The following is a 24503-nucleotide window of genomic DNA, read 5'->3' as shown; positions in this document are numbered from 1 at the left end:
GGGAACCCTGGCAATTACAGCTTATTCAACCACTCATAGGTAAACAAACCATGGTTTAATAGGACAATGTATGAACCCAGTTTAGTGTTAAGATTGGTGCAAATAAAAAGTAGCCGTAGATAGGTTTAAAAAGGAAATGGAAGATGAAGAGAGGGACTATAATTCTGCGGTATAGGCTTTTTTCATTTGATTTGTTTTTTCTTTGAGAATGTGATCTCAGTTTGCTTGATGATGCCAATGGCTTTTAGTCTTAAAGCTCCATTTGGGGAGGAAAACAGCAGTTTTTCAAGTTCAACCTACTTATTTTTCTACAGCCACATGGAACCCTTTCCATCCTGCATTACAATTAGCAGATCATTCAGATTCTCTGTAGTAAATTACTCAAGACTACAGTTAATCTCCAACAAGAAATTGAGTTCTTCCTATAGATTCCGCATTTAGAGTACTCAGGGACTTAATGGTATGGATTTGAGAATAGAAAAAGCATTGGATACAGCCTTAATAAGATAAACTCCTTTTTTTACCAAGAATTTTCTTAGAGACCTTACCACAAACACAAGGATCCAAATCACTGGTTGACAACAGGGATCAAGGCTATCACTGCCCCATCACAATATTCTTTGAATTTAAAAAAAAACCCTCACGTGATTGCCAGGATCACAGTCTGATTGTTTCGAACAATACCCCACATGGGTCGACTCGAATTTTGTGAAACCTCATATGAGATTTTGGGGAGAGACTGCTAAAATCTGGTATCTCACAAAATTTCAAGCAATCATGGAGAAGGCCACCAGGACTTCAAAATGCTGCCAGCTTCTATTCCAAAGATCTAATTTCTGGGCACAGAACATGTGAGGTTTTGACATCAAATAGGGCATTTGTCTGTTAAAGCAATAAACTGCCACTTTTAATTTTCCCAACAGCTACTAAAATTGGACTTATTTAAAATGTTGTAACACTATCCTTCAACCAAAATTACTTCAGTAGTATAAGACAAGGCCCAAGAGAATGTATCAAAGAGGCGGCCACCCATCGTATCTTAAAGTGCAACTTAATGCTGTTGAACTTACTAAGAGTATTTCAAAAAAGAGCACGGGGATCAGAAGTATGGCAGAGTCTGAGATGGTTACCCTGACGCTTGTTTGTTTGTTTATCAAATTTCATCACCGCCCATCTCCCCCAAAAGAGGAGGAGTTTATAGTTTTATCCTGGCTGTTGATCATGTATTTCTGTTATGCTGTTGTTCGGTTATATTTTGTAATTGTTGCTGGCCACCCTTATCTACCTCCAATAAAGGGATGACAAGGAGATGGGCAGCCTTACAGATTGAAACAAACAAATGGGCTAAGATCTACCGAGATTATGAACCTTACCTGGTAATGATTGCTAGATGAGGGGGGTTCATGCATGCACCCATAAAAAGCACCACATTCTCATGCCTGGTTTGCCGGTAGTTCATCACTTCTTTCTTGAAGAGCTTCAGATGATCCTGGTTGTTCCCATCTATCTCCAATAAACGGATGGCCACCTCTCCATGCCATCTCCCCCGGTACACCTTTCCCCACCGTCCTTGGCCAATAGGGTCACCCAGTTCAATCTGCTCAAAGGGAATGTCCCATTCCTGCAAGTAGACACTGGTTTGGCTAGCCTTGCGTGAGATCATCCCCCGCCACCGAGATCGCCGGGTTGGCAGGTCATCAATCTCATCTTCATCGTCCTCTGCTTCCACCTTGTTCTGCTCTTGGTCTTCCACGTGCTTGGGAAGAAAAGGGGAACAATGGCAGTGCTGATGAACATGCCAGTTCCAGTACTTGGAACCCTACCACATCAAACAGAACCAACCATGCAACAGTATCTATCAGGGCCATCCTCTATCCTATCTCATCCAGGACTTCTTATGTCCAGCTTTCATGGTTACCTACATATTCACCAAACAAGCTATAATCATAACATGAGAACTGGCAGGGGCCAACCTTTACTCAATCAAGAATCCAAATTACAACATGCCCAACCGATGGATCATCAACTTCTGCCTTCCAGCAAAGGAAGGCCCACCATCTTAGGACATTCATTTCATAGTTGAGCTGCTCTTCCTATTCAGAACATTATAATGTGACATAACAGATACCATATAACATAGTCTTCTCCAGCTGCATGTCTCCCAAACATGCTGGGATTCCATCTTCCAGAATTTTGGGGACTGTACTCCCAACATATGGAATGTGGGCATGTTGGGCAACTACCCTAATAATGGAAAGGGGCAATCCAAAAGATTGCAGAGCAGGGGTGAGTTTTCAGTTTATGGTGCAGGAAGGAAGGAGAACCATGCTAAAGGTGTGTAAGACAGAGTGGAAAAAGCAGATAAAAAGGAAAGATTTCTCCACCACCCTGCTAATACTATAACTCATCATTTATTTTATAGAATGCACTACAGTATCAAAAGCAGTGGCTGTTGAAATTAGCTTAACTGCCTTTAGAAGGGATTGAAGGAAATTGGCAGAGGAGGAAGAATGTGTGGGTCATGACAGCATGATGTAAAAGCTCCAGATTGCCCCGAGTTTAGAAAGGGCATGATTTTCAACACAAGAGGGCAAAACGCCTGTGACAGAATGCCACTGCGTGGAATGCGGCTATTCTGAGAAGCTAGATAGCCATGCCTACTTCTAAGGTACTCCATTCCTCCTCCTCCCTCAAACCTTCCATTTTCTGTGGCTATTCTCAGTATTCAACAACTCCTCTCAGCTGCTACAGCTGCTGCAACCTGTCTGTTGGACGTGAACAGTGCCATTTTGACTTCACAAATAGCAAAACTGGGTTCTGGGACACAGGCCATGGAGGGAGTGATGACACTTAGCAAGGTAGTGACCCCCTCCCTTTGTTTGCTAATGTCATTCGCTAAAGTGGCAAGCGCTGTTAATATTATTTTACATGCAACTGCTAGCAAGTGGGAATTTACCTCTGTGTCCTGTTCTTCAACCCCATCAGTCTCTAGGGGTACCTCAGCACTGCTGGAGAGAAGAAAAAGAAAAGAGAATTAGTGAACTGATACTGCAAGATCATTACTGTTCTTTGAAAGTACATGCGGTCAACACCATTCAGATTCACGTTACAGATGCATGTCTTCTAGATATCACTATCAAATAAATGCTGCAGGAGGTAAGTTATAGGAGAAGAAAACTCGGAACTGGGAAGACAATTCAGTGGAGTGGTTCCAGTGCTGGACCAGGACTGGGCATACCTGGATTCAAATCCCCACTCAACCATGAAACTCAAGTTGTAATCTAGCAAAGGGCCACTTCTCAATCTCAAAGTTTTGTTGTTGTGGGGGTTATTTCTCAGACTGATAGTGAGGGTTATTTCTCAGACTGATAGTAAGGGTTATTTCTCAGACTGATAAAAGGAACAGTGGTTAATAAAACAATTAAGAGAGGCAGGTTACTGGCCTTTACAAAAACGCCAAACTTCAACTCGGTGTTGAAAAAGTGGGAAGAAACAGAGAATTTTGCTACTGCAGCCTGCATATATAGGCCACTCATTTGAAAGGACAGTCCTAGCTGGAATTCTTGTGTCATGGCCTTAACATTCCTTCTAATGCAGCCTTTCTCAACGTTTTGATCCTGGAGGAATCCTTGAAATGTTTTTCAGGCCTCAGGGAACCCCTGCACATTCAGGCTCAAATATAGGCCAGAAGTTACAAAATTATTATATTCAGAACCCTGGTTGAGAGGCCCTGCGCTAATGACTACACTTAAACCTCATTATCCATGGGGATTACATTCTTGAAGACCCCCATGGAAGCAGAAACCATGGTCATCGAAGAACACGTGATCTACTATCAGAACCCCATGGAGATTTGTTAACACAACACCACGATAACAAGAACATGGTTCCCTTGGTGTAGCTCGTGTCGACACTGTGTCATGCTCCCTGATCAAACGTTCCCAGAACATCTGATTGCATGCATGAATGGAGTTAACACATGTTGGGACTTGAGGGTCAGTAGAGTTGGGAGGGGGAACATGCCAGGAGTGTGAAAACATCTTGTTTGGACTATCTCTGGTATCCAAGGTCAAGCTACCAAACCGTTGGAGACATCTGCGTGGAGTTGAGCTGACTGGCATGAAGAGGGGAGGCTGCATGCCTGAGAGAGGGAGGGGGCTTGTACTCATTGGGTCGTTTAACTTGGGGAAAACGCGGGAACTTTCATTCGCAACTTTTTCATTGTTCTGTGTGCTACTTTCCATTAAAGGGATTTCTACTAAAATCATGTATGAATCGAACTTAATGGTAGACTGAGTAACAGTCATCACACGCTGTGCTGTAAGACTCTCAGACTTTTTTCCCTATTGCGCATGGCCATGCACAGCTGCATTGAGACTGCACTGGATGAAAAATGGGTTCCATTTTTATAGAAGCTTGTAAATGCATCCGCAGTAACAAGGATGAAGCTTACTAGTCATCAAAGCTCTCCAATTCTCCTTTCTGGGATTAACTGCTTCCAGTCTAGGCTGCATAGAAGAACGTCTGACAGTTGTGAGGACCACATGCAGGGAAGGGCATTAAAGGAAAGGTGGAATAAGATGTAATGTATAACACAACCCCATGGGATGTATAACACAACCTTGTTGCAGTAGGCCAGGTTCCTAAAAGCCTGAAAAGAGATTCAAAATCCTCAAAGAGTCTCTGCCTTAACAAAATCACTAACAGAGAGAGGGCTGGTGGTTCCTATCATGATTTCCAAAGTTCTGTACCTTCCTCCCAATTCTTGCATTAAAACTCCACATTGAAGTCTGTGGGATCCTTGCTTCCTTGTTCATGCCCTGCAGGGGAAGACCAAGGAACTGGGAAGCAAGAATTAGTGGGGGCTCCCACAAACCAGAAAACAACCTACAGATAGTCCTCGACTTATGACCGTTCGTTTAACGATGATCCAAAGTTACGATGGCCTCAGAATGGGTGTCCTAACAGCCAGGAACCACGCTGAGACAAGGAGTAGGTCTCTAGTGTTTTATTACTGCTACATAACAGAGAATCCTAACAAACTGAAGAAGCGTGGGAAAACCCAGACAGATAAACCCCAAAGGCTAAGGCGGGCCCGATCTGTGTCTCTTTGAATGGCCACCTAATTCCTCAGTACTACGCATGCGCTTTACAGCCTGGATGGGAGCCCCCTGCTCGCCATCCTCACTCACGACAATGGGTCTGTAAAACACTTCCAAGTATCGCAAAATGTTGCACACACCGCCCCCCCCCAATCACACGATCGCATTTTGGGTGCTTGGCAACCAGCTCGCATTTACGACTGGCCGCAGCATCCCACAGTCACGTGATCACATTTTGCAACGTTTTTTGCCTTTTGTGGAAAAAAATGCCCACTGAAGCAGCTGGATTTGCTTAATGACTGCTGTAATAGAGGTCGTAAAATCAGGTGTGGTCACGTGGTGACTCTACTTACGACCTCAACAACTTACGGTGGAAATTCCGGTCCCAATTGGGATAGTAAGTCGAGGACTACCTGAACTGCCAAACTCCATGGAGCATCAGCCTCACAACTTCACATTTGGACTGAGCTGTAGTTCTGCTGGAAGCAAATTGGCTCAGTGGTTCAGCACTGAAAGTGCTGTGGGAGAAGCGAAGCAAGAGGCTGGTCCATAAATGGCCCTAGCATCCTGTGTAGAAACTCCTGAAATCCCCTCCTCCCAAAGGAAAAACTTTTATTCCCAGCTAGTAAACCTGTTTAAACCTTATTTAACAGCACTGTGGAGTGGGGGGCTTCTGCATCATACTTCCCCAAGCTTATGGAAGCCCAGATTTCAGCAACAGAACAACACTAACACCGGGCTACAATTCGCCTTGCAGCTTTTCAGACATTTCCTTCTCCTGCAAAAGCGGCGTCTGTTTTCTCAGGGTGCTTGGCAATTGCTTTCAAATGTTTGCTGCAGAACTGATGATTAAAGAGTAAAGGGAAACGCTGGAAACAAAAACAAACTTACTTAGTATTTTCCGTAGTTTCAGGAGGCTGTGTTGTTTGTGGAGTACCGGGAATTTCTACAAGAAAGGGGAATAGGTGGAAAAAAGACTGATGTTTACAATTCTCAAGTTCTCACGGTTTTTAGTAACTGCCGTAACATTCATCGAAGAAATATCTAGCTGCACAGAACTAAAAGACAAAATGTATACCCAGCAAAGCCACAGGGTAAAGCTGGCCTGAGGCTGGACTACTTTAAGTTGGGGGATCACACACCATCTATAAATTCCTATCTGCAAGTAGAAAACTAGGCTGTGATCACTCTCCCTGATATGCTACCTTTCTACAAGCAATGCTGGATTTATTAATTTGTTTTTACATGTAGGAGCCTTCCAAAATGGGATTTCCACTACTGCATCAAAACTATGGTTTTCAGTCTGAAAGACGGCCAATCCTGATCAGTAGCATCCACAGAGGGAGAAGGGAAGGGTCAAAAAAGGCAAGATGGTGGTGTCGTTGTGATGCAAACCCTGCCTGTACAAAAGGTATGGGGCTTGCTTTATGACACCACATCTGCCATCTTGTCTTTCTGACCCCTCCCTGAGGATGCAACTGATCCTGGCATTAGCACTACTTTTATGTATGCAGGTAGTTCTCACTTAACAACCATTTGTTTAGTGATGGTTAGGACTTATGACGGTGCTAGAAAAACCAACTTCTGACTGGTCCTCACACGACCGTCACAGTGTCCCCTGGTCACATGATCATGATTTGGGAGCTTGGCAACTAGTTTGCATTTATGACCATCGCAGCATCCCATTCTCATGTGACTGCCATTTACAACCTTCCTGGCTGGCTTCTGGCAAGCAAAATCAATGGAGAACCAAGTGATTCATTTAACAACCATGCGGTTCGCTTAATGCCCGTGGTGATTCGGTTAATGACTGCCGCAAAAAGGTCATAAAATAAGATCAGATTCGTTTAATGACCGCTTCGCTAAACAATCAAAATTCCAGTCCCAATTGTGGTTGTTAAGTGAGGACTACCTGTATTGTTTATAAAAGGGGGGAATATATTGAATTGATTTGTGCAGAGAAAGGACAAACAAGGATCATACCTTATTATGTTGCAATAATGCACAGCTATAAAACTTCTGATATTATAAAATAACAAGAATTTAAACAACACAATGTAACAAGAAAAATGAACCATGCGTTCCCAGTAAGCAAGAGTGCAGTTTGAGTGCAACATGCAGAAGGAAAGTCCTCTCCTTTTCTCTGTGTTTACAAGAAGGGAGTTTGGGGAGGACAAAGTGATGCTTGAGCAGCCACGTTAGAAGATAAACTTACCTGGGAAGATAAACTGTTGTCTATGCTGAATGTAGTGAGCAGCTGTTTATTTTGGTTTTGTTTAGGCAGAAAAAGAAAGAGAAGAAACAGAAACAGAAACAGAAACAGAAAAAGACAAAATAAAAGATCACAGAAGTTAGCAAGTGAGGTGATTATTGTGTGCGTATATATACATATATATATACTGTATATGCGGTAAATTAATCCCAGTTCAGAGTTAGTAAATTGTAAGCAAGCAACCAGTGAGAATGCTTCTGAGTGCAGGCAATTAGAGAAACATGCAGTCAGGTTGGAAAATGCTTTATTTCTTTTTAGATTCAGCAGAAAAATAATGCCTTCTCTAGTGGAGAAACAGACCTGGATTGTATTGCCTCAGTTACAACCAAGTTCCTTTTCCCCTCCTTTCCTGCCAGTCTATTCAGCAACATCCACTAAACATCCAAAACATTTCCTTAGCCTCTTAACTGAATGAAGGGACATGCCAACAATCATTATCTTGAATTTACACTTTCAATAAGCATACTTTTACGGTGAGATGGATTTTAAGTTGACAGAGAGGGCCATGAGAGGTTTTTTTTTTTTAAAGAAATGCATACAGTACTTGTGTACAGTGTTCGCTTTTTCCAGAGAGGGAGCAAGATTAGTCTGTTTTAGCAAACACACACTCCCATAGAATGTACGGGCAAAGAAATGTATTACAGCAGAAGGTTTGATGAACAGATACCTGCCAGGAATATATGAACACTGTTTTATTCCGCAAAAGTTTCAGCCTAAGAATATTTTGGAAGTGCACAACTTTTGTCGGGGGGTGGGGAGCAGAACAGACTTGATTTCAGAGTGGTCTGCTAGGGACCCAACACCAGAATGTCAGCAGACACAAAGAAGTAGGTGTGGCAGGTTTTTAAATTACAGACAGTACAGGTAATCCTCACCTAACAACATTCGTTTAGTGACGGTTCAGACTTACGACCAGTCCTTACACTTACGACCATCGCAGTGTCCCTGTGCTCACATGATCACAATTTGGGCACTTGGCAACTGGTTTGCATTTATAACCATTGCAGTGTCCCATAGTCATGTAATTGCCATTTTTGACCTTCCTGGCTGGCTTCTGGCAAGCAAAATCAATGGCGAACTGCATGATTTGCTTAACGACCATGTGGCTCATTTAATGTCTATGGTGATTCACTTAATGACTGCTGCAAAAAGGTTGTAAAATCGGGTCGGATTCGCTTAAAGACCACTTTGCTTAGTGATGAAAATTCAGGCCCCAATTGTGGTCGTTAAGCGAGGACTACCTGTAAATATCACAACCCTCAAGTTGTTTTTGTGTTAACTGTTCTAGGCACTTCTGGAACAAATGATCTAGAGGTGGATCATTCCTACTATCAAGAAGAACATAGGTTGGGCAACTTTATTGTTTTTATGTGAACATCACCTGGACAACTTTTGTTACTGACAAAAATAAATCAAAATAAGATGCCATGGCAAAAGAAAAAGTACATCAAGACAAACAGGTTTCATCTTAACTTTACTGGGCTGAATTTTTATTTTTATTTCTTCTTCGGCTGGACAGGCTACCCAGAAGGCCTTTGGCAAACCTGGGTTTTTGCTCTTCTGAAAATAACTTACCTGGGAAGTTGAACCGACTGTCTCGTTGACCCATGGGAGACGGGTTGGGGGGAGGCGTTGCGCTGGGGGGATTGGAAGACTGGAAGGGGGCTGGAGAAGACGGCGTGGAAGAGGTGGTGGAAGATGGATTGCTGCTTGAATCGAGGTGATTGATTGCTGTCGGGTGGTCCTGCGAGAGGTCAAAGTGACACAGGATTCTTGGAAATAAGCAGCTTTTGCGGAGATGGGAGGAAGCCTCATTCTTGGCTTCCCTCCTTTAGCCAGAAAGCTTTGCTTTGAAGACTCTGAGATCAAGCCAGAACTGGCTATGTCTGGCCAACCCCTTAAGCCAGGATGGGCAACTCACCAGCCACTTGCAGCCTTTTTAATCCCAAGATTGCTGTCCCTATAGATTACAATGCTGCTAAAATCTGGCATCTAGTTCCTGGGTTTCAGCAGCACAGATTTCACTAGATCGCGAACCCAGTTGAAGATGGGAACCCAGCTGCAGATGGTTCTAACTTGGGCCTGACCCAGCATGGCTCTGCACATGCTCTTTGTAAAACTCAATACCTTTTTTGCTTGGGCTTTTGGGAGAGTCCCAAACTGTGGTTCGGAAGGCCGGTCCACCGGATTGTTGATATCGGAAGGGACGCTCTCTGTCCTCCTTAATCGTGGTACTATTGAAGCAGAGAGAAGAGAAGATGAAGAAGACAGCCTTTTGCTTAGCCTTCCTTTAAGCTACAAGAGTAACACTGGACAAGACCAGCAAGTAATTTGGGAAGAGGAAGGAAAGTTAGAAAAAAGAACAAGAAAAAGAGGCACTTACTGGGTAAGAAAGATATTCTACAGGGTGGGGCCTCTTTGGTGCATTTGTTGTGACATTTTAATCTGCAAAAGGGAAAAGACACATTAGGCAGAGGCTAAGATAAATTATGGATAGGCCACAGAATGGTCTCACTGCTTTTCCCAGGAGGAAGTGATCAGAGTGTCAGGTTAGGACTGAAAAGATCAAATTTCAGCCACAGAGCTTGGCTAGGAAGCTTTGTGGGTGTCTACCCCATTGCCCTCCAGCTGTGTTGGACTGCAATTCCCATTAACCCCAATCAGCATTGATCAAAGCTCACCCAATGGAAATGGAAATCAGAATGTTATGGCCCTAAGCCAGTATCCTGACTATCACATCACGCTGGATTTTTTTTAAGCCAGGGAAAACATAGCATCATAACCTAACTCAGTGCTTCTCAACCTCAGCCAACCTCATGCTGGCTGGGGAATTCTGGGAGTTGAAGTCCACACATCCTAAAGTCACCAAGGTTGAGAAACACTGATCTAGAGAATCCAGATTATAGTTGCATATTGACAACTGTTGTATGGCCAATTGTTGATGCAATATTCCTTTTTCCCCTGGACTGGAAGGATGGTTGAGAGTGCCGTCTTGCACTTCTAAGTTTTCCAAAGGCCACGGTGATACAGTCGTAACTGTTCTTTGCAGTATCCTTTATCTCCACAGGTGGGGATCACTTGTCAGCGGACTTGAGACATTTTGAATGTATCTGCATATACATGGGTTCTTACTTCTTGCAGATACCACACTTCATGAGCCAGTGGGTCCAGTCAGTATATCTTTGTTTCAATTCCTCACAATATCACAACTATAATGACTCTTCTCTTTGACCTCTTGTAGGGCACAATTGCACCCTCTCTGCCCTTTAGGAATCAACTGTCCTATATTCCCATTTTGCTGTGTCTCTTTTTCTTCCCTGGAATGCTCAGAGACTTTTCTGAGTTCCACAGCAGCACCGACTATTTTCTGCATCCCTTGCTTCTGGTTGCTATTCTCATCCAGTGATCTTATTCCCTGTTTGACCATTTCCTTTAAGTTGCTTCACAGCCATTTTCTATAGCAGAGACTTTTTTCTTTGAACTGAGAGATCACTGCAGTCATTCAGTGATTCATTCGCTTTTGATTGTTTTCAGGCAGAAAGACAAACATGCCATAAACATTGTTGGTTACAATTACAGATCCCAGTCCATCTTCACTTTTTCTATTCAGGGCATTTTCAATAAAAAGGCTTTTATTTCTTATTCTCCTCCCAGGTTCTCACTTAGCAAAATATAAACTCTTGACTTAAGAAGGAAAATTTGTTTGGGATTTCCCCCAAAAACTCCCATTCACTTGCTCACTCAACAAGTGAGTGATCTTTGGAACCTGGTTGCCTTATATTCCTCTTACGATCTCTGCTTACTCAGCAGGAAGGAGTCATTTAATCACTCACACTGGGCAATCAGCAGCTTTTACACCACAGCCCTTGCAATCAGCAGCTATTCAGGGGATGACCTTTTCTGCTCTATAGCTGAGCGTGCAATACTTCAGAATATGCAAGTTCTTTAGTCATTTTCTTTTTGTTGAACTCCTCAGGCAAATCCCTACTAGTGTTCTCTATTTGCTTGCTATATTTTTATAGAATATAACCAAAAGGGGAATGCCATTATCATTTGCTTACCTGCAGTGTTTACATTTTACTCCAAACATCATGCTTTTTTGACACACTTGGCACACCTGAGAGAGCCATGATTTTGTAGAAAACCTGAATGAGATGAAACAGAACACAGGTATAAAAGAAGAAATTGTATTAAGGAAAACAATACCATTGGCGAAAGGTATATAATCAAGCTACATGTCAAAATGTTATGTGGCTAAATTCTCTGGGGGATGCTTTGGCTCCATAACTTCCCAGCAGAAGACCTAATATTTTAAAGTAGTCTTGCAGATACCAGAGAACCTTGGGAACTTCAAGATGTGCGGACTTCAACTCCAAGAATTCCCCAGCCAGTCCAGACATCTTAAAGTTCCCAAGGCTGAGAAACACTGTATTAGAGTGTTCACTGATCAAGAACCAAATGTTGTACAGTAGTTAAGTTTGGGCATGTATCCTGCTTCTGATGTAACCATCTTTGCATGCAAACTGAACAAGCCACCCAGGGTCCTCTATAATCCTGCAAGGTTTTCAGGGATGGATCTTCATATTCTTATACTGGGTGCTTTCAGGTAGGATTTTTAATGCCAAACTAACCAACCAAAGCTATTATCCAGTCCCCACCCCACTCCCTTTCCTTAGAAAGAAAACAACAGAAGTGGTGAAGGATGGGAGGATTCCCAACAGAGGACAACCGTATCTGAAACTGTCACAAAATACCTGATCATTCCCAATAAGCAGGTCTTCTAGATGAGATTTTATCTTAGCATCACCCTGCCTTATTTCACAGATTATTATAGAGCACTGTTTCTCAACCTTGGCAGCTTGAAGGTGTATGGATCTCCCAGAATTCCAGAAGTTGAAGTCCATACATCTTCAAGTTGCTAAGGTTGAGAAACACTGTTATAGAGGTTCTCAATGAAAATTCCTCCATTGGCAACCCTGGCAAGTTTTCTTCACCACTGCTCTTGGGTTGTTGCTACAGAGAGAAGCTTAACAAAAAAGATCCATTAAACAAGGAAAGAGTATCTGTGAAACGCCTTAGCATGGGTAGAGTCTTCTATCTGAAAGTACCCCCAGTATAAGTGCCACTAAATCCAAATTGGGGGGAAAAACAACACCACCACAACCAGACCAGAATCCTTTGCAACTAGTTCAAAGTCCCTGAATCTGGATACTTAGTTCCAGACAATTCCCCATACAAACTTGGGCAGATACGTTTTGAAATATAGCATATATCTGGGTTGCCTAACCCTGCTTCCTCCCCTCCAGCTTAGAGAACTAGTGTCCTCTAGATGTCTTTAGCTAGGCTTGATGAAAATCATAGCCAAAGGCACAGGAAGGCTGAAAAAGCAATTTGCAGCCTGTCTGTAAGATGGTGATGCTTGTCCAGGTAGGGGGGCTCTAAGGGTGCTCTTAACACTTCAACCATTTCTCCTCTCCCCACCTCATGCAACAGTAAGTGAACTAGGGAAATTATTCCAGCCCCACCCAGGTCAGCCAAGGGCTTGCAGGACAGCCAAATCAGCCTTTCACAGAGGCTGGTCGGACTTGCATGTTCAACCTCCTGACTTACTTACCTGTGTGTTACAGACAGACCGATATCTCTTCGTACCGTTTGTGGAGATCCCTGGGGGAAATCTAGGAAAATCAGATTTTAAAAAGTCGACATATTAGTTGCCTTAAATGATGTTGATTTGTCAAATGGCCTGCAGGTCAGATGGCCATTGAGATTGAAACAAATGAGGCAACTTTTGAGGGTTCACTTGGACCTTCTGGTACTGTATGTGAATCAACTGAGAAAGCAGTTTTTATCAGCCTGAGGCTCACACCTAGCTTTGCACAGCACATCAAGAGCTGCACTCCAGAAGAGGATGGGGATAGGATCCTCTGGGGCAGAGGGAGCTGGAGGTTTTAAGTGGTGAAGTGGGTGCCTTAAGCCTCTGCAAGGTTTAATAGCACCCTTTTGTCCTTAACCTCCCTCATATTCCAAAAAATACAAACAAGGGAAGTTTTCTACAGCTGCAAAAGGGATGCTGGTAGGAATGCTCTTGGCAGAAAACCTGAACCACTCCTCCAGTCAATTCCATGGGGGGAAAATATACCTTGCTGGGCACCGTTTGCAGCAATAAAAGTGAACAATGAATATGATCTTAAAAGAAATCTGAATGCTGGACTAGTTGCCCAGTTCGTATGCAGGGTATATATTCAAGACCGTGCTGTCCCTGCAGTTCTCATTCCAGAAATCAGCTGTTCAGGTTGGCGTGTCCCTAAACCGTCCATCTCCACTCCAACAGGCAATTATTAGATGCAGATTTAGGTGCGTAAATATAATCCCAGTGGGAAGGCAACAAAAATCTTCATCTTGAAGGAACAGTCAAGGCCAGTGTTTCTCAACCTTGGCCATTTTAAGAGTGTGGACTTCAACTCCCAGAATTCTTCAGTCAGCAGGCTGGCTATGGAATTCTGGGAGTTGAAGTCCATGCATTTTAAAGTTGCCAAGGTTGAGAAACACTGGTCAAGGTGCTCCATATTCCCTTGTGTGAACAAATATTAAAAGGATATTCTAAAAAATGTCAACTTCCAACAGCTAGATGTAAGCCAGCAGGAGGCTGGTCTAAAGCAAAAAGGGGATCATTTCTCTCATGGACACCTAAGTCACCAGGGATTGGAAGACAGAAATAAGGGGTGCAACATGTTATTCATAATTTCAGATTTCCAAATCTTTTTGGGGCAAAACAAAACATCAGAAAGGTCCAAAATAGAAGTCTTGGGGCTTGAAGTCTCAGAGTTCTCAGTCAGCATGCCCCAGACCTTTACTAGATGTGGAATTTTGGGGATTGGAGTTTGAAGATATCAACTCCTAGAATTCTAGGTAGAGATAGCCAATACTCATGGGCTCTGGAATTCTGGGATTTGGAGTCCTAACACATCAGCTCCTAGAATTCTCAGTAAGCATGGTCAACACCATGCTGGGTGGGGAATTCTGCAATATGGCGTCCCAACACAGGATGCCACAGCATGGCTGGCTGGGGAATTCTGGGAGTTGAAGTCCACACAGCTTACAGTTGCTGAGGTTGAGAATCACTGATCTAAAGCTTCTAGCAGGTTTTTTCCCCCTTCCCAACTCTAGGTGGCATCAAATTCTCATTTCTCAATGCCTCTTAAGCAATACTTCTAAATTACTTTTTTTAAAAACAAATTCCCAACAGTGGTGGAGGGGAATGCCAGCATTTCCAGTCAGTTGTTGGGAATGCAAGAGTAGCTAGCTCATTTTCCATCAGTCCATGCAATTGTTAAAATAACAAGCAAGCCCTTCCACAAGCAGAAGCAACTAGAGGTAAATAAAATAAAATAAAATAACACAATCACTTTTCTTCTGAGGAAGTAAATATACTATCCAGGGCCTCCAGGTTTTGCTTCCCCTCTGGCTACAGTCAACTTTCAGACCCAACCCTTCTACTTTCCAATCTGACTTTTTTGCAGGTCTCCCTTTTCATTTCATAGCCAGCACAACCAAGCTGAGGCAGGAGAATTCACCGGAAGTCTGCGAGTGGAATAATAAAAGGCTTCCTTGTGGAAGAAAATGTTTGGAGTTTGCAATGTTATATGATGGATTGCAAAGTTTTGGAAAGCTCTTTAGATTTATCTCCAGTTTGGTGCAGGGTTTGGTATCCATATGGACTAAGAAACTATGCAGAATCCACAGGTATGCAGATGCCTACAATACAGTGTCTAGAATCCCTAACCATGAAATGATTACATTTACCCTAACGTAGTAATTACATTTTAAAAAACAGCCGAAATATCATGAGATCTTGGTGTTACTCATGTGAGATCTCAAGGGAAGGACTGCCAGAGATTCGGTGATAAGACTTATATAAGGCACCCACCCACACACATGCACAAACATTCTGTATATACCCAGCATGTAAAAATGTGGCTAAGTCCTTAAGGAAATCCTCCTGGGTTCAACAGGGGTAACTTCCAGGTGAGCATCTACAGAATTACAGCCTGAATCAATGTGATGGATTTCAGCAGTGCCATTGGTTCTCAGGAAGGAGGGAGCACATTCCAAGGAGGTGGAAGAGCTAAGAGGAGGCACAGTCTGGGAGGCAATGGTGGGAAAACGAAAAGGTTCAGACTACCCTTGCCTTAGAGCTCTCCCAGGTTATTTCCCTTTAGGTTAGGTAGAGTAGCTTTAGTCTGGCAAGATTTTGCCTATATGGTGTGAGCAAATAAAGAAATGGAGTTTGAATGGACTGATTCTTTGTTGTTCTTGGGCTGGGCCTGACATCATCCTTTACCACACAAAAGTGGGTAGAAATGAACGTCAAACTTGCTCAACGGAAGAAAACATCACTGTGGCAAATGGTAGATTTTCCTTCATTGGTCAAATTTAAACAGAGGCTGGGCAACCATCTGTAACAGGTACTACTTGAAGCAGAAGGTGGGATTAGATGATATCTAGGGGATGCTCCTGATTGCTTCAGTGATGCCTGCAGAACCAATCCCTGGACCGGATAGGATGGGTAGAAACAACTGGGAAAAGATGGTCCCTAAGGTAACCCAGTGCCAAGCCATGAAAGACTTTAAAGGTGACAACCAGCACCTTGAACTGCACCCGGAAACACACAGGCAACCGATACAGCTCCTGAATCAGTGGCGTTATATGTGCTGAGTAGCCGACACTATTTACAACCCAGGCAGCTGCATTCGGTACCAGGATGTAATACAGCAGGATGGGCATGCTCCAGGTCCCGTCAGCCAAGGAATGTCGGCTGGTGGGGACCAGGAGATGTGCCTTTTCTGCCATGGTGCCTGCCCTCTGCAACATCCTCCCTCCTGAGACTAGGATGACCCCGATCCTTTTGGCTTTTCGGAAGGCCTTGAAGACCTGGCTTTGTGCCCGGGCCTGGGGCTCTGAGTGTGCGAAGGGCCCCGTTTCATGGTTGTGCTGACACCAATGGTTTTTAAGATCTCTTAGCCGTATTTATATTTTCTGTATTGTTTTAATTGTTTGATTGCTTTTATTATTGTTAGCTGCCCAGAGTCACTGGTCTGAGATGGGTGGCTATATAAATTGAATTAATTAATTGATTGATTGATTGATTTTCCACCTTCCCAGCTGGTTTCTGGCAAGCAAAATCATTGGGGAACTGCGTGATTCGTTTAATGACCACATGGTTCACTTAACACCCAGGGTGATTCACTTAACAACCGCAACTGGGACTACCGGAACTGCCGTTGCTAAGCGGTGCGGTCATGTGATGTTTCCCTGAGCAACAGAAATTCCAGTCCCAAGTAGGGTTGTTAAGCAAAGACTACCTGTACCAATATCTCCTGTAATAGGTCAGTCCAACTCAACTTACAATAGATCAGCAACTATTTTCCAGAAATGGAATCTGTGGACTTTTTGTTTGAGTATAGTTCCACTGAGCACCTGTTTGCATATCTTGGGATATCGTTTTAGCTAAGTAGCCAGCCATTGTTCTTCAGCTGGACTCCAATATTTGTATATAGGAGAAATGCGTGCAGAGAAGTGACACAAGCATACATCAGCGTGCAACAGTCTCAACCAGGAGCCCTAGCAGGAAGTGCTATGGGTATTTTTCACAGCATTTTTATTTTTTCTAATGTTCCAAGCAGAGCAGCTCTGCAGTGCCTCCTGCCTGCTGGTATGGCTGCTGCAGACAGAAAAGTCCATTTGGGGAGACTTCTCACATCTGTGTACAACCGGATGCTTTGTGACAATAAAACTGCCGGTTTCCCAACCTGGTGGACTCCTACAATTGTCGGCTAGCAGGATGACAACTGTACTTCAGTGCAATTAGAGCAGCCTTCTCAACCTTCTGAGCCTGGTAGAAATATTTTTCAGGCCTCGGGGAACCCCTGCATATTCAGACTCAAATATAGGCAGGAGATTACAAAATTATTGTATTTGTTTCATGGGTAGGCCTGTGTCTATGCATTCAGTGTTCTGAAACTGAAAATAAAGAACGAAACTTACCTCTTTAATGTGAAGTTGCCTGAATTTGAAATAATTTTTAAAATAAATTGTGATCTCCCAGGGAACCCCTAGTGACCTCTCTTGGAACCCGAGGGTACCATGGAACCTGGCTGAGAAACCCTGGATTAGGGGGTAAAGGCTGGGGAAAGGTCTCATAAATTGGAGCAGATCCTGGATGCTTTGCAAGACACCAGCTTTGCATCTGGACTGTCAAGCGTTTGAATTCTTTTTTTCATCTCTCCTTCCTTTATATAATCACTTCATTGCTCAGCCACACAAACAGCGTCTCCTACAGCAATATCCCCATCAGACACAACTGTCAAAACACCATGAACCCAAACCTCAATCTCTCTATGAAGCATTCAAAACTCTGAACCGTGAAATCATAAACTCACAACCACAGTTGTATTTGAAATTACCCTTATTTATATTTATATGACTAGGAGCAGGGCAATCTAGCCCTTAGGTGGCAAAAGCCACACAAATTATGCTTTCAGATATATATGTACTGCATATTCCTGCATTAGGAAATTCAAAACCTGAAGGCTCAGCCTATACTCATTTGACAACAAAATTAGGGACCAGCTTACCATGGACCCTGGTCTAGCCAGGACATTCTCTTGACGCTTGCAATTTTTACATGAGCATCATAAGATTAAACAGGGATGGGGGCAAGGTCATTAATTTGAACTCTCAATAAGTCAAGTCAAACCCTAATCTTAGCTAAAAGAATGCAACAGAGGACACTGGCACAAAAAACAACAAGCTAGTCCTCATGAAGATACATGCAATGCCCTCAACCTGAAATTTTGGGAAGGCTTCTGTTTTCAAATGGATGTTCCTCCTCTTCATCGAGGATCCCTAAGGAGGCTGGTAAGGATATACTAACTATGGTTTAACCACTGTTTATTAAATCAACCATAATGGGTTCACGCAATATGCTAAACCATAAACCATGGTTTACAAATTACAATAGCCGCTTCAGACAGCATGCTAAACCATAAGCAAACAAGCTGCATTATAGCTTAGCCTACATACGTGGCCTTGCAGATGCTGCTGAACCACAGTTTGCAGAAGCTTCAGCCACAGCCCTGGATTAACCATTAAGCAAGGCAAGACTGCCCTTAGGGCGACAAGGGAAGGAGGACACCAGAGAGTTTTTTATCCTAGCTATCATGCCTTTAACTCTTTCCCTGCCATACTCAACTTTGTCAATTTATTTTTGTAGTTGTCCTTATCTGCCATGTTTGACTTTAAAAAAAATGTTTTCTTTGGTATGTTGAATGACTATAGTTTAAAAATTTGGTTTGAAGGTGTCATCAGATATTGCATTACTTTCTGTCTGGTGGTGTGAATGTTGTGCTTCAGTTGAGGGGCACCACTGTTGAGCTGTGCTCAGGGCATTAGTTGGCCTTAATCCGTCCCAGCATGGTGAATACTGAGGAATGCTGGGAGATGTAGTTTGGTAAAATCTGGAGGGCCATATATTATTGTGTTATGTTAACCTAGCTAGATAGTCCAACTCAGTAGCTTAGTCTAGATGAAACAGCCAAATCACAGCTCAGACACAATGAGCAGGCTCTAGACCAGTGTTTCTCTACCCTGGCTGGCTAGGGAACTCTGGGAGTTGAAGTCCACACAGCTTAAAGTTGCCAAGGTTGAGAAACGCTGCTCTAGACTTATGGACTCCTTCCCTCCTCACAATATGTACCAGTCTACAGATCCTCCAGTTCAAACACAGTTCCCAGTTCCAGTTCAGTTGGAAGCAATCCATGACTGGTTTGGATTCAGATATTAGGGAATTCCAAAGGGAGGCAGAAAGAGAATCAGAGAAGATGGAAGAGGGAGCATGCAAAAATGAAACTCAAGGCAGTGGCCAAACCTTAGTTGGGCCTATTATCTGAATATACTGAATGATAAACTACCCAACCCCATTTTGATATAATCTAATATTCTGAGACAACAGGTAACAATACCAAGCTGACCTTTCTTGATTTTGAAGAGTTAAGCAAGGTCAAAGCTAGTTAGTACCTGCAAAGGAGACAACCTCCAGAAACCCCAGAAATGTGTGCTGGACTGAAATTTTTTTTAAAAAAAAACCTTGGAAAAAGGCAGTAACAAACCACATCCACATTCTTGCTAAGAAGACTGAATGAATGTTTCCATTAAGTTATCAGAAGTTGAGGAAACTTTAATTGTAAGCACAACTCAAGCTAGGATGTGGCATTCAGACTCTCTTCTCTCTCCTCTCCTTCCCTTTGATCCCTCTGTTCTCAAATTCTTTAAAAACTTGAGTTGTGGAGTTCTTGGTGCTTCTCTAAGCTTGGTTGTTTGCTTGCAGACGTTTCATGACCCAACTAAGTAACATCATCAGTGTGAGTGACTCACTTGCAGTGATGATATTACCGAATTGGGTCATGAAACGTCTGCAAGCAAACAACCGAGCTCAGAGAACAGCACCAAGAACTCCACAGTTCAACCCTGAGCTACAGATACTCTCTTCTACTGAAAAACTTGAGTTGAGTGTCAGAAGCAAGTCTACCTGAAGAATTGTCAGGCAGGAAATGGAGTGAATATCCCCCACTGCTACAGCAGGCAGAACAGAACCCTTAATTCCAGGAAACAGAATCTTAGGAGAAACTTCCTAAAACCAACAGCTGTTTGGCAGCTGATTAGGTATTTAGGATTGGACTCCGGTAGCCTTTCAAAAATGCCCACTGTATTTATAAAGAGGAATTGCTAAGGATCACTGTAGACAACACAAGTACACACACACCCCTCTTGGCCACCCACTGCACTAAGCAAAGTGCAAAATTTCCTCACTCTATCCATGAGAGTGATCTGAAATTCTCTTCCTCTTGAAAATACGTTCTGAAAACAAATTCCCTTTGATCAGCCTGAACGAGAAGCCTTAGGGGGGGAACGGTTACAAAAGAATGCCTCTGCTCATCCCCAGTTTTAGCCAAGCCTGAGTAGACGATCATCTGGTAGGACTATTGTAACTGGGTCATTCAATGCACAGGCTGCCTTCAGGAGGAGTTCAGCCTAGATGCTCTCTAAGGGACCCTGCTACGATTCTGTGAGTGCAGTCACTCCATTTCTTTGGTGTACCCAATTTGCTTTTGTTTTCCTACTGTAAGATTTGAGGTGAAGAATGGAGGGGGGGGATATGGAGCTGCCCCCCTGATGGTTCTAGGTGGAAGAGGTTCAGCAAAGGAGAAAGTTCCTGTAGCTCATTTCAAGCACCCCCCTCCTCAACAGCCATTACAGGCCAGGCAAGAAAGCGACAGAGAAAAAAGCCCCAGTCCAACCACACAGCATATTTCAGCCCCAAGGCCACGAAATGAGTCATTTTCAAACTTATAAGCCACTAGAATTTCCTCTGTCACCTACACTTAGCTCAGTCCTCAGCCTTCTTGAATGGCGTTACTTCTCTGACAAAAGGGTTTAAACCACCCATCGGTCCCATTGTTTTCCCAGGAGAGCTGGGGATGAGGGGTGTTCTAATCCAACACACTGGGGGACATCAGGATGAGAAAGACTGGTATAAAGAGCCTATAAAGTGGCAGGTCTGTTTGTCCAAATGAGTGGACTTCAATTCCCAGAATTCTCAGCAATGGCTATGCTAGTTGGGGAACTCTGGGAGTCCCAGGTCCACATATCTGGAGGGTGCCAAGTTGGGATAAGTTGCTTTAAGACATGGGAAGGCAACTGCCAAAATTTAACAGAAGGACCATCAATATTCCAATCTGCCCCCAAAGGACAAAACAGGTGCATTAAATTTCAGTGCAAAATTGTTGGGCCAAACTTCATAGAGACTTCATAGTTTGGATACACTTGCTCTAGATCAGTGTTTTTCAACCTCGACAACTTTAAGATGTGTGGGCTTCAACTCCCAGAATTCCTCCTACCCATGGCTGGGTGGGGAATTCTGGGAGTTGAAGTCCATACATCTTAAAGTTGCCGAGGGTGAGAAACACTGCTCTAGACCTTCCCCAAGGTTTGTAAAAAAGAGAAGTATAATTACAAAGCAAAAAATAGTTCTACTCCTGTTGATTTCACTGTGACACTAGATGTACACACCCCCTTCAGCCCTTTAAAAAAAAGTACAGGGTAGAATTAGTAGCCCTCCGGAGTTTGAAAGACCCCAACTCCAAATAGGCAGCATAAGGCATGGTGGAACCTGTGTTTCAACAGCATCTGAGCTAGCCATGGATCCCTCACACTGAAGAAAAACAAGTTTCTGACCTAGTCAGACCCCTGGGCATTTGACTGTTAGAAACAAAGTGTGTATGTGTATCTTTAAATTATTCTCTGACTATTAATACACACATCCTCATACACAAATTTCTTGGCTAGGTTCATACAAATAAAACCCAGGTTGACAAAACACAACTGCCATGTTCATAGTTGCCCAAGCAAATAAACCATGTTACGATTTAGCATTATGGCCTGGTTCACACAGCATGCCGGGTTCCCACAATGCACTGCGCCACAAAGAACCCAACACCATCTTGGAGAGGCTCAAATTTAAACTCGGGTGTATCTTGATAATCATTCAAAATACGGGAGAAGTCAGAATACATTGGCTCAAACACTTTGGGGAAGTAATTTATCAGCTTTCCCCCCTCCCCTTAATTTCTTTTTTTTCTTTAAAGCTAGCATGAAGAAACAGTTGGTCCTACTATTCCGAAGTCAACCTTCCGAGGAAGAAAAGCAGAGGATTGATTCAAAGTCCTTCTGCGGCCTTTTCACCCCCCTCTGGAGCAGGGATAAAGTTTGCCAAAATAAAGCATCTCTTACCAAATCTAAAAAGACACAAAAAGAAAGAAGGGGGGGAAAAAAAGAATGAGTCATAATCATACACCAATCATGCTAACATACCCAACATACAAAAATCACCTTATATTTGAGTCACACAATTGAATCATCCAACGGAGCATTGTTGCATGGCAGCAGCCCTGCAACGAGGGGGCTTTTGCAGCTCCCAAGATGCTCAGGGTTGGATCTGAGACGGTTTGCATGCGAGGCAGAACCAGGCAAATGATCTAACCAATGCAAATGCTCATCAGTGCTCACTCCTCTCTCACAAATACATTTATCTTCTGATCTAGTATTTTTACACAGGACCTACAATTCTCAACATGAAGCCAATGGACTGGGAATACTCAAGCTACTAGCAATGAAAGGTGCTAAAAACTCTTCCAAATGTCTTAGGCCTGGGTGCTAATTGCTTTAAGGAGAAGTAGTCTTAGCCCTACATTCTGTCTTCAGCTTCGGTTTTCTCATCTGTAAAATGGAACAACAGTAAACCAGGTTTACAGAAGCGCTACAACATTTACAGTAAGGAACTGTGGTCACTGGGCCCAAACTCTTAGCATAAGGCAGATATTACTGCAGTTTAAGGAAAGAGCTCGCTGGTAACAAACAGATTATTTCCTGCCATTCCAAACTGAAGTTTACTAGGGAGCAGCGCGCAAAGCTGACATCAGTTTGAGATCACAGGTAGTCCTCATTTAGCAACTGCCTCATACAGCGACCATTCGCAGTTAGACAGTTATGAAAAAGTAACTTTGTGAACAATCCTCTCATTTACAACCTTTGCAGGTCTGTAAAGCCAAGGAAAGCTGAAGTAAGATCATAAGCCCAGTCGCGGTTTCACTCAGCGACCGCTTTGCTTAACAACCAAGTTGCTACTCCCAATTGTGACTGCTAAATGAGGACTACCTGTATTCAAAGTTGGCCAGGTGGAATAGGTATAACATAGCTGGAACTCCATGTTTATGATCAGGTAGGCCGCCAGGCTGGAAAATTAATTTGCTATGGCATTTTCCCGAATCCCACAGGCAGCAACTGTCCTAACAGGAGGCTTCCAGGTTTGGGCTGCAAGAATCTGGATGATCCCTAGGTAGCAGCAGCCCTTTCAGATTTTTGCAGCCCAGATAGGATAACTCTGCTTAAACAGGTTCAGGCAGTACTAGCATCCCCTGCATTCAAATAAAGATGCTCGGCTTAAGGGCCACTATTTATTTATTTAATTTGACTCCAGCGCTGCCTGACTCCAATCAACTCTGGGCGGTCCACAGCATAAAAACAATATATAATCCAAAAAGCACAAAACAGTAACAAGATGGCAAATCTGGCCAACTACATAAACGAGGGTGTTTGACATGTTGGGGGCGCCTACCACCTAGCCAACACCTGGGAGAAGAGCCAGGTCTTTAAGACCCTCTGGAATGCCAAAAGGGTGGGAGCCACACACAGCTCAGGGGGAATCTCGTTCCGGAGGGCAGGCACTGTGACAGAGAAGACATGCTTCCAGGGTCCTGACACATAGCCATGCTTAATCAACAGAACCTGGAGCGCACCAACCCTGTTGGATTGAACCACCCAGTCTGATCCCATGGGAGATAGGTGGTCCCTCAAGTAACTGGGCCCTGTGCCATGGAGGGCTTTATAACCAGCATCTCGAATCGCACCCAAACCAGCGCAGCTCATAAAGCAGGGGTCTCACATGGGCATACCAAGCCATGTCCATCACTGCCCACACAGCTGCATTCTGGACTAGTTGAAGCTTCTGAGTGGTCTTCAGGGGCAGCCCCATGCAACACCATCCCTGTTATGGGATCTACTTTAAATTTCTGCTTTCTCTTTCAATTTTATCTCTTTTTCACATGGGTTTCAATATTATGCTCTTATCCTTGATACCCTTCTTCCTTCCTCTGCTAGGCCAAGCTGCTCCTCTACTTTAGAAACAGTCCAACAGCAGAGTACACAACCTTTTTTAAATCTGAAGGGACCTCATTCCAAAAAACAAACACGACCAAGATGAGAAAATGGGCTGTAGGTAGGACAAAAACAAAATTTATTTTATTATCTATTTAAAGTTAATGAGAGTTACGTGAATTATATGAAATACAGTACCCTTAATATGATCATTACTCATTTATTTAATACCTTGCCTCTTTGGTCACATTAATAACTATGTTATATAAGGGTTTTGAGGGGTTCAGAACCCCACCATGGTTATTCATTCATGCTTGAAATAGTTGGTTGTGGGAAATCACCAAAACAGGCTTGCAAAG

The 24503-nt window shown here is 43.3% G+C and overlaps 1 protein-coding gene across 1 annotated transcript in view; it reads right to left on the bottom strand.

The window, feature by feature from the left end:
* The window catches only part of KSR1 (kinase suppressor of ras 1), a 143616-nt gene that overhangs the window by 22518 nt on the left and 96595 nt on the right, over positions 1-24503 (bottom strand). The window contains exons 5-14 of the mRNA XM_063297300.1: positions 22222-22226; positions 12989-13049; positions 11436-11519; positions 9758-9819; positions 9502-9608; positions 8950-9118; positions 7318-7359; positions 5994-6048; positions 2957-3008; positions 1374-1756 (exon numbers count right to left, since the gene is read on the bottom strand). Of these exons, the coding sequence (XP_063153370.1) occupies positions 1374-1756; positions 2957-3008; positions 5994-6048; positions 7318-7359; positions 8950-9118; positions 9502-9608; positions 9758-9819; positions 11436-11519; positions 12989-13049; positions 22222-22226 (1020 nt within the window). The remainder of the gene's footprint in view (positions 1-1373; positions 1757-2956; positions 3009-5993; positions 6049-7317; positions 7360-8949; positions 9119-9501; positions 9609-9757; positions 9820-11435; positions 11520-12988; positions 13050-22221; positions 22227-24503) is intronic.

This window comes from Candoia aspera, chromosome 1 (genome assembly GCF_035149785.1).
Source record: "Candoia aspera isolate rCanAsp1 chromosome 1, rCanAsp1.hap2, whole genome shotgun sequence".
Taxonomy (NCBI): Eukaryota; Metazoa; Chordata; class Lepidosauria; order Squamata; family Boidae; genus Candoia; species Candoia aspera.
The sequence above is the reverse complement of the archived record's forward strand: the minus strand, read 5'-3'. Positions and strand labels throughout refer to the sequence as shown.